A 16050-nucleotide genomic window follows, 5' to 3' on the forward strand; every position below is an offset into this window, starting at 1 on the left:
ACATGTTCTTTCTGACTGCAAAGAACAGTACTCTGTGCATTGTGAAATACACAGAGGCTGCTATCCCGTCACCAAGTCACCCTTTATATACATGTGCAAAGTATACTGGCTGTGGCCAGTCAGTCCAGTGTTGGTCCCTGAACTGAGGAGATTCTGAATCCCCTATTTATATTGGTCAGCCAAGGCTTCCTGTTTGGTCCAAGTTAACAAGCCCAATCAAGGATCTCATGGTCCATAAGATCAACCTGGTTCTAAACACTACACAATTATATGTGTAGCTTCCATTATGCACAGGTTCACAATACTGTGAGCTGGGCTGATAATCTAAATTGTCTCAGTGTAACTGTTACCACACTCAGGACTATTTGGCAAATAATCCTATCACAGAATCACATTCAAATGTTGCTCATGGTGGTGGAGTTTTGCAAGCATGAACTGGTTGGACATGGTCAGTACTTTGCCTGTAGTGAACTGCTGAAGGGATATGCTGTTGATATGATTCATCAGTCTTTGAGACAAGCGGCTGACATTACATTGGCACTGAAATTCACACATCACATTAGTAATTTGTACAGTAGGCACAGTGGATAGTATTTGCTAAATAATCCAAAGAATGCTCCTTCTTTCACTGCTTTAAAAATATTCTACGTGGACTTGAAAAAAGGGTTTTTGTTCAAACTTTATTCTTGTCAACTGTTAGTTTAGATGCTGGAAAATCTACCCTAGAACCTGAGGAGGGGAAGAATTTAATTTGCTTCATGTTAGCTTTCAGCACATGCCTCTGAATCAAGCTCATAGTCCAGCAATATAACAATGCTTTTTCTTTTATTTTGGATACATTAACGATGGTATATTTTATCCAAGTCCAATAGTGTAGAGAAGGGTTTTTTTTAAGTCCAAACAGAGTTTCACTTCAGCAAAAGAAAAAGAATTGAGTCCTTGTGTTAATGAATATTAACACCAGTCTTTTCCTCTTTGGTATGCACTCTGCGAAGCTGTTGAACCATCTATTCAGGTGCACCATAATATGTAACAGTACACAATTTTAAAATACATCCATTAAAGCTAGAACACTTGGTTATTGGGAAATATGTAATTTGACTCATACCAATGACTAGGAGCTATAAACCTGCATGCCTTCCATCTTGTTATCGAGGTAATGTTGCCCCAAACCCAATTTCCACATTGGCATCTGGCACTGACTCCTTGGAGAGGGCTTCATAGGTATTTACCTCACTAACAGTATTTGGGCAGGTGTCCATACATTAAGTGACTGAAAGAATTGGATTTGGATTCCTATGCTGTGGACAGAGTGAAGGGATAGCCCTGTGTCTCTGTGGCTTTGAGATGCTCACACTTGGTGCATGGGCCTGCTGATATCCCATCAGGCCAGAGATAAACAACCTGTGAGCCTCCCTTGTGATCAAGGTACAACCGCACCCCCAACCCACCATGTTCAGAATGCAAAATGGGTGGAGCCTAATATACTTCTGCAAGAATGTGCTGTAAGGCCCATGAATTGTTAATCCGCGTGGCATAATCTTCAATGCAGTTTAAATAAACAAACAAATATGCAGAGCTGAAATCTTGGTGACTGGCCCAATTTGCAAAATACTCTTGCAAAATCTATTAGGATGTCAAAGTTCCGGTACAGTCCATTTTAACTCGTTTATAAAGTATGGGTTACACCAATATTTCACATGCATATTTTCATCAAACCTTAAAACATGCAATTGCCACAACTTCTTATTCCTCTGATGCCCCTCATGCTTCCTTTTATGGGTTGTAATTGTGATGAAATTCAATAATTTGTGGAGAATATGTCCCTTATTGTGCACTGTAGTACTACCATATGACACATTCCTACAAGCAACATTTAAATTGTGAAGTTTAAAAAATTTGGATTGTTATCCTGCTTCTTTGGTTCTCCATAAATCTGATTCATTCTGTGTTCTTCTGGCTCTGACCTGTCCCATATATCTTTCAGTACCTGCCCTCTTATAAAAGTTCTGATGCCACTCATACTGAATAGTTTTGATTCTAATGTTTTTTATGTTTCCAATGTCCTCACAGCCTAATCCTGAATCTCTTTTGGCCAGATCTTCTGCCTTCTGATCAGTATGCTTCAATACACACTATTCCTTTCTCCTTTAATAAAGCAACTATTCAAGATGCTCTAATAAACTGCCAGACTATCTCAATGTAGCTTACACCATAAAACGGTTCTGGTACTACTGCAGACAACAGATTAGATTCACGGCATAAGAAAGATTGATAGGTCCAGTTGTTAAAACGAATGCTCTCACTCGCTGCGAGAACAAGTGCTAGTCTGCAATGTATTATTTTAAGATTTCCTAACAGATGGTCAGTAGGGGAACTTCAGCTCAAATCTGGAAGGCAGATTAATTGTGGCATTTGGCCAAGAACTTAGAAGGATATCAGGTCGACAGAGAATAGGGATTTCACACATGGGTAACATAGTTATTCTAACTATGCTGCATTGATGCTCCTCAAATGCTGTTGCCCAAAGTGTGTAATTCGCTCTTTATGTTGTGGTATTTCACTGATTGAACAGATAATGCAAGAAGCATGACTAAGATGTAGCCCAAAGCAGCTTAAGTGAAATATTCCACTGGGACTAGAGATGCAGAATAAATGAAGAAACCAATTTTTTTTGAGAATTTGAAAACTGTGTCGATGGTTCATGCCTTTACTATAATTTTATTGTCAGTTTTCATACTAATCTACATCTTTCAAAAAGCATTCTTCAGAGAAAGGGAAAAGGCAGGCTTGCCTCTGACCAGCACTCCTCTGTGATCAGCTAATGAAGGTGTACTAATGGCAAATGCTCTCTGTCCCCGTGAGGCACTGCATCCAACGTCCTACATTTTCTTTTCAAAATGATGGGCATCATTTTAAACCTGGCAGTTATATTTCAGTAACGTCTGTGTCCTATAGCTACCTTAATTTCCCTGAAGTCATAACTTTAATGACTGTGAAAAGAAGGGTTGTTGTTCAAATGGAAAGTGGGAGCAGTATCAATCACTGAGATGCATGCAGGCAATACTTAATGGGAATTATGCAGCGATGCAAAGGAGGAGGAAACTGAGAGCCTTCCCCTTTTTTTGAGATACTAAATGTGATGGGAAAGAGTGAACCTAAGGACAATGGATTAGAAGTAGGTCACTCAGCCCCTTGAGCCTGTTCTGCCATTCCAGATTATCATTGATCATCTCCCTCATAGACATCTCCTCACACTATCCCTTTACCTGGTATCATTATCATCTACAAATCTGTCAGTCAGTATTGAAACTCCTTAATGACTTAAGTTCTACAGCCTTCTGAAAATTCCAAAGATTCACTTCCCTCTGACTGAAGGACTTCCACTTCATCTCAAAAATAATTGGTTTGCCCCTTTTCCTAAGACTGTGGCCACGGGTTCTGGAACCCTCCCTCCCAGCTGGGAAAACATCCTTCCTTTAATCAAAAACTCGATATATCCGGTAGTATCTGTGGGAAGAAAACACAGTTAATGTTTTGAGTCCACTGACTTTTCATCAGAATTGTTAGCAGCAAGAACAATCTGGTATTTATGCTGAAGCTGAAGTGGGTTGTTTCTCAAAGAGGCGATGAATGGATAGATGTAGGTGGAGCCCAGAAAGACAGAGAGAGAGAGAGAGAGAGAGATATGAAACAGTTAGGTAGACAAAGAGATTATGGAAAGCGGGTCAAGACAGAAGAAAAACAGAATTAGAGATAATGCTAGCTATGAGTGAGAAAATGGGTTAGCTGTGCTGAATACAACTCGTATAATGTGATAATAAGCCTAAGAGTGTATAAGGACTGGATGGTTGTGTGAAAAGTACCCCATATCATAACAGGACCAGGTGTAAAAAAAATGGAAGGATGGAATCACACTATGAAGTTAGTGAACTCAATCTTTAATTCCAGAGGCTACAAGGTCCCTAAGCAGAAAATTAGATACTGCTCTTTGAGCTTTTGCTGAGGCTTGCTAAAAGGCTGCAGCAAGCTTGAGACAGAGATATTGACAATGGGAACACGGTGGTGTGTTGAAATGTCAGGCAACTGGAAGCTCAGGGCCATTTTTATGAATAGAACGTTGGTGTTCTGCAAAGCAATCACCCAGTCTACATTTCATCTCCCCAGTGTAGACGACACCACATTGTGAGCAGCAAATAGATTAGACCAGATTCACGTAAATCAGTGCTTCACCTGGAAGTTATGTCTATTTTTTTCACCCCAACCTCAAGTTCACCTGGACCATGTAGGTGTGGCACGGTGGCTCAGTGGTTAGCACTGCAGCCTCACAGCACCAGGGACCTGGGTTTGATTCCACCCTTGGGCGACTGTCTGTGTGGAGTTTGCATATTCTCCCCTTGTCTGTGTGGGTTTCCTCCGGGTGCTCCAGTTTCCTCCCACAGTCCAAAGATATATAGGCTAGGTGGGCTGGCAGTGCTAAATTTCCCGTAGTGTTCAGGGATGTGTAGATTAGGTGGGTTACAGGGGGATGGGTCTGGGTGGGATGCTCTGATGGTTGGTGTGGGCTTCTTGGGCTAAAGGGCCTGTTTCCACACTGTAGGGATTCTATGATGATCTCTGATACCTCTCTCTCCTTTCTGGACCTCTCTGGCTCCATCTCTGGTGACTGCCTCAAAACTGATATCTATTTCAAGCCCACTGACTCCCACAGCTACCTAAACTACACCTCCTCTCACCCACCCTCCTGCAAGAATGTGATCCCCTACTCCCAATTCCTCTGCCTCCAGAGTGTCTGTTCCCAAGTTGGGGAATTCCACTTCCGCATATGATGCCCTCTTATTTCAAGGGTCGCAACTTCCCCTCTTCAGTGGTCAAAAACACAACAAAAACAAAGACAGAATTCCCTCATTCTCCCATATCATTCTACTAACCTCCGTATTCAATGTATCATTCTCCGCCACTTCCGCCACCTACAATCTGACACTGTAATCAAAGACATATTTCCCTCCCCACCCCTATCTGCCTTCTGCAGGGGCCGCTCTCTCCACAACTCCCTCGTCCACATCAGACTCCCCACTAGCTCCACCATCCCCGGCACTTTTCCCTGCAACCACAAGTAGGGCTACACCTGTCCCTACACCTCCCCCTCACCTCCATACAAGGAACTAAAAAAAACTTCCACACCAGACGGAAGTTCACCTGCACATCCACTAATGTGGCCTCCTCCACATCGTTGGCATCAAGCGGAGGGTCGGAGAGCACTTTGTAGAGCAGCTGAGCTCTGTTCGCGACAAACAACAATATCTTCCAGTCGTGAACCATTGCAACTCTGCCTCCCATTCCCTGGGTGACATGTCCAGCCTGGGCCTCTTCTAGTGTCACACTGATGCCACCCGGAAACTGGAGGAGCAGCACCTCAAATTCCGTCTCGGGAGCCTACAGCCCAAAGGTCTCAAGTGGACTTTACCAGTTTCAAAATCTTCTCACCCTGGCCTCATCCCATGACTGACCCTCCCTCTCATCCCACCTCCTTGGCCTGACACAACGCGTCTGTCTTTTTTCCCACCTATCCGTTCCTTCCACCTCACTGACTAATCGCGCCACAGCCTACCTGCACTCACCTATCACCATCCCACCTTCTTTCCCCAGCCCCACCCCTCCTGACTCGATTTATTTCAGAGTTCCCTTCCCCCTCCCCCATTTCTGAAGAAGGGTCCTGACCTGACACGTTACCTGGACTATTTTCTAAATGGTGAGAAAAGCATTGACTATTTTCTAAACAGTGAGAAAATTCACAAAGCAGAAGTAGAAAGGGTTCTGGGAGTATTGGTCCAGGATTCTCTAAAGGTAAACTTGCAGGTAGAGTCCATAATTAAGAAAGTGAATGTAATGTTGTTGTTTATCTCAAGAGGGTTGGAATATAAAAGCAGTGATGTGCTTCTGAGGCTTTATAAAGCTCTAGTTAGGCCCCATTTGGAATACTGTGTCCAATTTTGGGCCCCACACCTCAGGAAGGACATATTAGCCCTGGAGCGTGTCCAGCAGAGATTCACACGGATGATCCCTGGAATGGTAGGTTTAACGTATGATGAATGGCTAAGGATCCTGGGATTGTACTCATTAGAGTTTAGAAGGTTGAGGGGAGGTCTAATAGAAACTTACAAGATAATGCATGGTTTAGAAGGGGCGGATGCTAGGAAGTTGTTTCCGTTAGGCGGGGAGACTAGGACCCGTGGGCACAGCCTTAAAATTAGAGGGGGTAAATTTAAAACTGAAATGAGACGACATTTCTTCAGCCAGAGAGTGGTGGGCTTGTGGAATTCATTGCCACGGAGTGCAGTGGAGGTCGGGATGTTGGATGCCTTCAAGGCAGAGATCGACAAATTCTTGATCTCACAAAGAATCAAGGGCTACGGGGGGGAGTGCAGGGAAGTGGAGTTGAAATGCCCATCAGCCATGATTTAAATGGTGGAGTGGACTTGATGGGCCAAATGGCCTTACTTCCACTCCTATGTCTTCTGGTCTTATGGTCTTTCCTGCTCCTCTGACGCTGCCTGGCCTGCTGTGCTCCTCCAGCTCCACACTGTGTTATCTCTGATGCCAGCATCGGCAGTTCTTACTATCTTTTATGTCTATTTCTACGTCTATTTCTAGTTACATCCTCATTAAACTCCTGTCAAACATGATCTGCCTTTCATATATCCATGTTGATTCCACTTAATCAGATTATTACTTTCCAAGTGGCCAGTTATCGCTTCCTTTATAATAGACAGTAGAACTTTCCCGACTACAACAGGCTAACAAGTCTTTAGTTCCCTGTTTGCTTCCCTCTCTCCTTTCTTAAATATTGTGGCTTTATTTACAACCAGCCAATCAGCAAGCTCTATTCCAGAATCTACAGCAGTTTGCAAGGTGACCACCAGTGCACCCAACTTCAATACAACTACCTCCTTCAACTCTGGAATGTTGATCATTGAATCCTGGGGATTGGTCAACTTTCTATGAACTTATCCAATATCCTTCTTTATAAGACTATTTATTCTGTTTCTCATTCTTACTAGTTCCACAGATTTTTTGTCTTTGGAAGAGATTTCTCCTACCTTCCTCTGTGAAGACAGAGACAACATAATTGTTTAATCCCTTTGCCATTTCCTTACTTCCCATTATAAATTCTCCTGTCTCTGCCTGTAACAGATCACATTGGTCTTTGCTAATCTTTTACCTTTTTACATACCAATAGAAGTATTTGAAGTCTGTTTTTATAGTTTTTACTAGTTTATATTCTATTTGTCCGTTCTTTATCAGTTTCTTTGACCTTCAATGTTGAGGCCTAAAATGTTCCTAATACTCAGGCTTACTCTTGACACCCTTATTAGCCTTCTCCTTTGATTTAATGCAGTCTTCGCCTTCCTTTGTTCATCATGCTTGACTCCAAAAAGTTGCCTTTTTTGTGATTTAAAGGTTTGGTGCATAGGTTTGGTGTAAACCATATTATATGTGTCTCCTGTCATAATGTATTAACATGTTTCTCAACCCACTGTAGCCAATGTGCCTCTCATTTTCATAGCATCCTTTGATTAAATTTCAGATCTTTGTTTGCATCCAATTACATTTGACACAAATATTATTTAAAATGAAGAATTCCTGTGCAACCTAACTCATAATCTGTAATCTGAGCATTGAGAAGCATTATGGACATTTTAGATGACATTTTTGCCCTCAGACTTACAACTGTTGATTACCATGGACAGTACTAGTATTGTTATATTTCAGTGAAATATTATGATTCTATACTGCATTACCAACATAACAAATAATTTATAACACTTCCTAAATTGACCATAAAATAAAATATATTAGTTTTCTTTACTCCTTAATCAAATTAAATATATGCTCTTGTTATCGATTATTGAGTTACATGTGTTGTTCAGTAACAGATGCTAGAATGTCTTCATCTTGGAATAACGAAAACTGGTGCAAGATACAAGGTAGAATATGAATGAGACTCTTTTCCACTACCATCATGAATTCTCTCTCATTAACTTTTCCTGTTTTCCTTTTCTTGATCTGGTTCTTATCCTCAATTTTCCAGTCCTCAGATAGGGCAATATTTGTTACAACTCTACAGATAGTCGGTTCGGCCCTCGAATATTAATTCTGGCAAAAAGCTCTCTAATTTGCAAGTACTTATCCTGAGTACACAGTGGTGCTGATGGCTTTTGAATGTACCTCTGGAGCAGAACATGACTGTGATATACATTGTATTGTTAAAGCATTACTATGTAGATCTCCCTGCTTTATTTGATCACTCCCCTCTTGAATTTTTCTAACTTCTATTCTTTATTCATGGATTTAAGGTAAATCACAAGCTAGCAGATAAATTGTATGTGATAACTAGTAAACTCCACTGTAACAGTCTGTTCTTAACAGTCTTCTCAATAAATATGTATAAAAAGTTTCATTTCTTTTAAATTCTGGGAAAAGGTGAACATTGCTTATGTTTAACAATTTAATAAATGGTGTTTCTCATTTGCAGTTTAAAAAGCATTACTTACGTAATATTCATTTTTGGAACAAAGTACATTTCCTTGTTCATATGGTTGAGCACCTGAGTTCTGTTACAGCTGTGCCCATGAAGTAAAGGGCTTAAACTGACTGACCAGAAATATCCAGAAAGTTCTTTTTATTGTATTATATATTAGTAAAGTCAATTGAAGTGCGTGAGTAAAAAGTCAAGTAAATTGTACAGAAGAAACAATCTAGATAGCAGGATCGGTGCATTCACTGTGCAACTGAAGGAGAGAATTCACTCCTTTTGGCCTAAAATATTTTTGTCAGGTTCCCTGGATTCTGATATCAGAACCCAGATGACACTGTTTAGTATTGTTAGGGCTTTACAATAAAAGCTAAAATATCAACCATATGATGGCAAAAAAAAAGTTTGTCTTGTGATTAAATGTTCACTTCTAGCTACTTTCCGATGAAGTTGGCGGGGCTGTCGATGAGGACCTTCTCCTTCTGGTTGATGAGCGTGACCGCTCAGCACTGCAGGCAGTTTGATTGACATACTGTTGCATCTGAGTTTCAAAGAATTCCCTCTGCTGTTGGCTGATTGACTGGCTAATCAGGCCAGGCAGAGTTTGGATATTCCCTATTAATGTTTCTAACTTATTTTCCAACGTTACAATCCTTTTCTCAAGGTCTTCGCTCCTTTCGTTTAGGTCTGAGACCATGTCGTACATAATGTTTTGCGTCTAAAATGAGGGGAAAGAACAGAGTTAGAAGCTTTACCATCTGTTTTGTGTTTTCTCAAGACAATTTTTTTTTTCCAAATTAACAGGCATCATTAAGTCAGCTCTACTCTAAATGATCTGCTAATTCACCAATGCAGTGAATGATGTATTGCAAGTATAAAATATCAATTTAATACTAAACCATAGGGCAAATTCCCTTTGAGAAGGTCAACACAATTAGTCTCAATGTAATTAATAAGTGATCCCACTGCAAAAAATAACTGTTTAAAGGTTTTTTCACCTACTAATATTTAAAGTCAGATTGTAAATCTAGCACAATGAAAATTCTCACAAGTGCTAAGTGCAATTCTTGGCATTGACCTTTCACATATTAATTACAACCACAGATATAGTCTTTTTCTTAAAGGCAATGTCGCAGTTTTGAAGGAAATATGCAAGGTTAATGATTTGATAGATCTTCAAGGAACACTTAACAAAATAGAGCAAGTATACATTTGGAAAACTTCAGCTCCAACTTCAAATGAGTCATAATTATTACTTATTCCAAACAATGAACTAAAGGAATGAAGAATATAATAAAATGAATTCGCAGATTTTATTGATTGGGCACAACTGAGGAAGAACTATGAATGGATAACTCATCTCATCAGCAACATTTAAACAAAATGAAATAATAATGTCAATATGCTTCCAAAACTTAAATCACAGTTCCCATCAGTGTTAGACATGGTAAGAATTGCTGATGCTGGAGTCAGAGATAAGACAGTGTGAATTTGGAGAAACACAGCAGGCCAGGCAGCATCAGAGGAGCAAGAAAACTGATGTTTCGGGTCTGGACCCTTCTTCCCGGAACGTCAACTCTCCCGCTCCTCTGATGCTACCTGGCCTGCTGTGTTTCTCCAGCTTCACACTGTGTCGTCCACTCTTTGTTACTTCTTTGACCAATCAAAATAAGGAGTCAAATTTTGACAACTATGAGAAATGTACTGACTTTTTGTTCCACCCACAATTCTAGGGATATTACCAGTGGTTCTCCAATTAAAATATATATGCATTTGGCAAACCACTGATAATCTTTCAATTGACCAAGTTATACATCAGCTTTGCCATTGCCGAAATAGAACATAGAACATAGAACAGTACAGCACAGAACAGGCCCTTCAGCCCACAATGTTGTGCCGACCATTGATCCTCATGGATGCACCCTCAAATTTCTGTGACCATATGCATGTCCAGCAGTCTCTTAAATGACCCCAATGACCTTGCTTCCACAACTGCTGCTGGCAACGCATTCCATGTTCTCACAACTCTCTGCGTAAAGAACCTGCCTCTGACATCCCCTCTATACTTTCCACCAACCAGCTTAAAACTATGACCCCTCGTGCTAGCCATTTCTGCCCTGGGAAATAGTCTCTGGCTATCGACTCTATCTATGCCTCTCATTATCTTGTATACCTCAATTAGGTCCCCTCTCCTCCTCCTTTTCTCCAATGAAAAGAGACCGAGCTCAGTCAACCTCTCTTCATAAGATAAGCCCTCCAGTCCAGGCAGCATCCTGGTAAACCTCCTCTGAACCCTCTCCAAAGCATCCACATCTTTCCTATAATAGGGCGCCCAGAACTGGACGCAGTATTCCAAGTGCGGTCTAACCAAAGTTTTATAGAGCTGCAACAAGATCTCACGACTCTTAAACTCAATCCCCCTGTTAATGAAAGCCAAAACACCATATGCTTTCTTAACAACCCTGTCCACTTGGGTGGCCATTTTAAGGGATCTATGTATCTGCACACCAAGATCCCTCTGTTCCTCCACGCTGCCAAGAATCCTATCCTTAATCCTGTACTCAGCTTTCAAATTCGACCTTCCAAAATGCATCACCTCGCATTTATCCAGGTTGAACTCCATCTGCCACCTCTCAGCCCATCTCTGCATCCTGTCAATGTCCCGCTGCAGCCTACAACAGCCCTCTACACTGTCAACGACACCTCCGACCTTTGTGTCGTCTGCAAACTTGCTGACCCATCCTTCAATTCCCTCGTCCAAGTCATTAATAAAAATTACAAACAGTAGAGGCCCAAGGACAGAGCCCTGTGGAACCCCACTCACCACTGACTTCCAGGCAGAATATTTTCCTTCTACTACCACTCGCTGTCTTCTGTTGGCCAGCCAATTCTGTATCCAAGCAGCTAAGTTCCCCTGTATCCCATTCCTCCTGACCTTCTGAATGAGCCTTCCATGGGGAACCTTATCAAATGCCTTACTGAAGTCCATATACACCACATCCACAGCTTGACCCTCATCAACCTTACTAGTCACATCCTCAAAAAACTCGATAAGGTTTGTAAGGCATGACCTACCCCTCACAAAGCCGTGTTGACTGTATTTGATCAAGCCATGCTCTTCCAGATGGTCATAAATCTTATCCCTCAGAATCCTTTCTAACACCTTGCAGACGACAGACGTGAGACTTACCGGTCTATAATTGCCGGGGATTTCCCTATTTCCTTTCTTGAAGAGAGGAATTACATTTGCCTCTCTCCAGTCCTCAGGTACGACTCCAGTGGAGAGCGAGGATGCAAAGATCTTCGCAAGTGGCGAAGCAATTGCATTTCTCGCTTCCCAAAGCAGCCGAGGACAAATCTGATCCGGGCCTGGCGACTTGTCAATCTTAATGTTTGACAAAATTTTCAGTACATCAGCTTCCTCTATCTCTATCCATTCCAGCATGCACACCTGCTCTTCAAAGGTTTCATTCACTACACAGGTCGTTTCTTTCGTAAAGACAGAAGCAAAAAACTCATTTAGGGCTTCCCCTACCTCCTCAGGCTCCACACACAAGTTCCCTATGCTATCCCTGATCGGCCCTACTCTTTCTTTGACCATTCTCTTATTCCTCACGTAAGTGTAAAATGCCTTTGTGTTTTCCCGGATTCCTTCTGCCAAGCCTTTCTCGTGCCCCCTCCTGGCTCTCCTCAGACCATTTTTGAGCTCCTTCCTTGCCTGCATGTAATCCTCTCTAGCTGAACTTGACCCTAGCTTCCTCCACCTTATGTAAGCTACCTTCTTCCTTTTCACTAGAAGCTCCACCGCTCTCGTCATCCAAGGTTCCTTTATCTTACCCCGTCTTGCCTGTCTCAGAGGGACATATTTACTCATCACTCCCAACAACTGTTCCTTAAACCATCTCCACATGTCTATAGTTCCCTTACCATGGAACAACTGCTCCCAGTCCATGCTTCCTAACTCGTGTCTAATCGCATCATAGTTTCCTCTTCCCCAATTAAATATCCTCCCATTCTGCCTAATCCTCTCCTTCTCCATAGCTATGTAGAATGAGAGAGTGTTATGGTCACTATCACCAAAATGCTCTCCCACCACAAGATCTGATACCTGCCCCGGCTCGTTTCCGAGCACCAAGTCTAGAATGGCCTCTCCCCTCGTCGGCCTGTCAACGTACTGCGTTAGGAAACCCTCCTGAACACACCTTACAAAAACAGCTCCATTCAAATCTTCTGCTCGAAGGAGGTTCCAATCAATATTAGGAAAGTTAAAGTCACCCATTACAACAACCCTACTGCGTCCACACTTTTCCAAAATCTGTCGACCTATGCTTTCTACAATCTCCCTGCTGCTATTGGGGGGCCTGTAGTAAACCCCTAACGAGGTGACTACTCCCTTGCTGTTCCTAATTTCCACCCATACTGACTCAGTAGGCAGATCTTCCTCGACAATGGAAGCTTCTGTAGCTGTGATACCCTCTCTGATTAGTAGTGCTACACCCCCTCCTCTTTTTCCCCCCTCCCTATTCTTTTTAAATGTTCTAAACCCTGGAATATCCAGCAACCATTCCAGCCCATGAGAAACCCATGTCTCTGTTATGGCCACAACATCATAGCACCAGGTACTGATCCATGCTCTAAGTTCATCACTTTTATTCCTGATACTCCTTGCATTAAAGCAAACACACTTTAACCGATCCCTTGGTTCCTTCCCAGGAAAATCCTTCTCACTAGCTGGTCTACCTCTTGCTACTGCCTCACCTGCATCAACGCTCACCTCTGGTATACAGCTCAGGTTCCCACCCCCCTGCCATACTAGTTTAAACCCTCTCGAACTACTCGAGCAAACCTTCCACCCAGGACATTGGTCCCCTTCCAGTTCAGATGCAACCCATCCTTCTTGTACAGGTCCCACCTTCCCCAGAAGGCATCCCAATTATCAACATATCTGAAACCCTCCCTCCTACACCAGCTGCGTAGCCACGTGTTCAGCTGCGCCCGCTCCCTGTTCCTCACCTCGCTATCTCGTGGCACCGGTAGTAAACCAGAGAACACTACTCTGTTCGTCCTGCTCTGCAGCTTCCATCCTAACTCCCTGAAATCACTTTTTATATCCTCAAACCTATTTCTGGCTATATCATTTGTGCCAATATGTAACACGATTTCTGGCTGTTCACCCTCCCCTTTCAGAACTTTATACACCCGATCGGAGACGTCCCGGACCCTGGCACCAGGGAGGCAACATACCTTCCGGGAATCCCGATCTTGCCCACAAAATCTCCTGTCGATTCCCCTAACTATCGAGTCCCCTACCACGAGTACTTTTCTATTCTGCCCCCTTCCCTTCTTTGCCACAGTGTCAGGCTCAGTGCCAGAGAACTGACTACTATGGCTTTCCTCTGGTAGGTCAACCCCCCCAGCAGTATCCAAAACGGTATACTTATTGCTGAGGGGAATGCCCACAGGGGATCTCTGCACTGTCTGTCTGTCCCCTTTCCTCCCCCTAACTGTAATGAATGTGTAATTTTAATCGGACTTCCTTTGGTTCCTTAGGTGAGCAGAAGAAAGTTCCTGCAATGTTCAACTGATCTACAATTACCAATACAGCAGTGTATATATCAGCACTTGTTTTCCTGATGGCTGCCACAGTACATTTAATTTAAGGCCATTTATGGCGTCAAGCAAAAAGGTTGGCTGTGCTTTGGCTGACAACTCCTCTGTGCCTCCCAAAAGCAGAACAGCAGTTCTAATCAAACTGGCATCAGTGTTATAAAATGTTGAAATCCTGTTTAGAACAAAATCTAGATTGTTTTGGGGCAGCACTACAAAACAGTTTGCCATGTGTCTCAAAATCAGTGATGGTGTGCTTCTGTCCAACCATTGTTCGAAAAGGTCTCTTCATGGAAGCCAGAGAGATGTTGGTGGTGGCACGGTGGCTCAGTGGTTAGCATTGCTGCCTCACAGCGCCAGGGACCTCAATTCAATTCCAGCCTCGGGCAACTGTTTGTGTGCAGTCTGCATATTGTCCCCATGTCTGCATGAGCATCTACGGGGTGCTCGGTTTCCTCCCACAGTCCAAAGATGTGTAGGTTAGGTGGATTGGCCATGGGAAATGCAGGGTTACAGAAGTTGTAGTCAGGTTTGTGGTACAGATGGGATGCTCTTTGAAGGGGTTGGTGTGGACACGAAGGGCTGAATGATCTGCTCCACACTGTATGAATTCTATGAATAAAATTAAAAGGAAGGTGCCAAAACTCTTGAGGCTGAAGGGAGCCAGAGGAGCAAGAAGAGGAAACCAAGAAAAGCTAGTGGTAAAACATTCAGGCTATGATTTGAGATGGCATCTTTTAGGAATGACATCAAACTCTGAACACTCGTTCAACATTATTCCCTTGCCCATTGCCAAAAAATTGATAGTTCAACCAAAACACGCATTCACTTTGTTTCATGCTGCACTTGTCCAAACTGTAACAAAAACATTAACCATGTAAACTTCACCAAAGCTACACTATAATTGGGAACCACTTGCAGATCGTCACCATCATGATTCTGTTTGGTGAGAGAGGTCATTCAATCCTTTGAGCCTATTCGGCCATTCAGTTAGTTCAGAGCTGACTTGCATCTCAACTCCACTTACCCAACTTTGTTCCTGTTGGTCTTATGCATATTCTGGTGCTTTCTCTAGCTCTACCTGAAGTTCAGGTACTTATGAAATTTTTAACCTCAATTCTGATATAAAACTTTAGGGGCTATTGTTTCCTTTGGCTTCTTGTACTAAAGTTCTCCGATGGACTTATCACAGGCTGCAGTTCTACTGTAACTGAAGTCTGGACATTTGCCTTTGCTGCCTTTCTATCACGTATATTGATGTTTGAAGAACTGTCTGGAGCTTATAATTGACCTGTTATCATAAGGTACAGCTGCACAATAAGCTGCGGTTCAAAAAACAATTACATAGTAATCGGCAATGAGTTGCTGAGCATCATTCACCCTTGAAAAAGACCACAAGCTGCTTTGTCAAACTCAGACAAATACAGCCATACATAACCAGTTGACAGATGAGGAAGTTGAAGGTTAGGTTTGAAAGTATGTTCAAAATGAAGAGAGGGAGGTCAAGAATTAGAAAGGCTTGCATGGAAAATTCTGGAGCACAAAGCTCAAACCTCCACAGAAGAAATGAATGGTGGGGCAAAGTGAGGAATGCTACACAAGAATTTGAATCATTTGGTTGCAAGGATACAAAACATATTGTAGGGGTTCAAGATTTTAACTTCAGTCTTCTTACTGTTAAACTGGAAAAGAATTAGGCCTGCACAGAAAGGTCACTGGAGATGCTGAGGTTATGCTTGGATAGATAAGACAGGAACCAGGAGAAGGCAACCTGTCAAAGGAGAAAATGATGTGGTCTATCTCGTCAAAGTTCCAGAGGGGTCACTAAAATCAAAAAGGGACAATCCATATAAATAAATGATTTACGACCCCATGAGTCATTTGGTAAGCACGGCATTGACGGCAAT

At 42.4% G+C, this 16050-nt stretch overlaps 1 protein-coding gene across 3 annotated transcripts in view; it reads right to left on the reverse strand.

The window, feature by feature from the left end:
* Positions 1-6421: 6421 nt before the first annotated feature.
* Positions 6422-16050, reverse strand: part of LOC125451304 (small conductance calcium-activated potassium channel protein 2-like) — a 215588-nt gene continuing 205959 nt past the window's right edge. For all 3 annotated transcript variants that reach the window (XM_059644687.1, XM_059644688.1, XM_048528288.2), the window contains one exon: positions 6422-9254. In XM_059644687.1, coding sequence (XP_059500670.1) covers positions 8967-9254 — 288 coding nt within the window. In that variant the 3' untranslated portion in view covers positions 6422-8966. The remainder of the gene's footprint in view (positions 9255-16050) is intronic.

The sequence above is a fragment of the Stegostoma tigrinum genome, chromosome 3, assembly GCF_030684315.1.
Source record: "Stegostoma tigrinum isolate sSteTig4 chromosome 3, sSteTig4.hap1, whole genome shotgun sequence".
Lineage (NCBI taxonomy): Eukaryota > Metazoa > Chordata > Chondrichthyes > Orectolobiformes > Stegostomatidae > Stegostoma > Stegostoma tigrinum.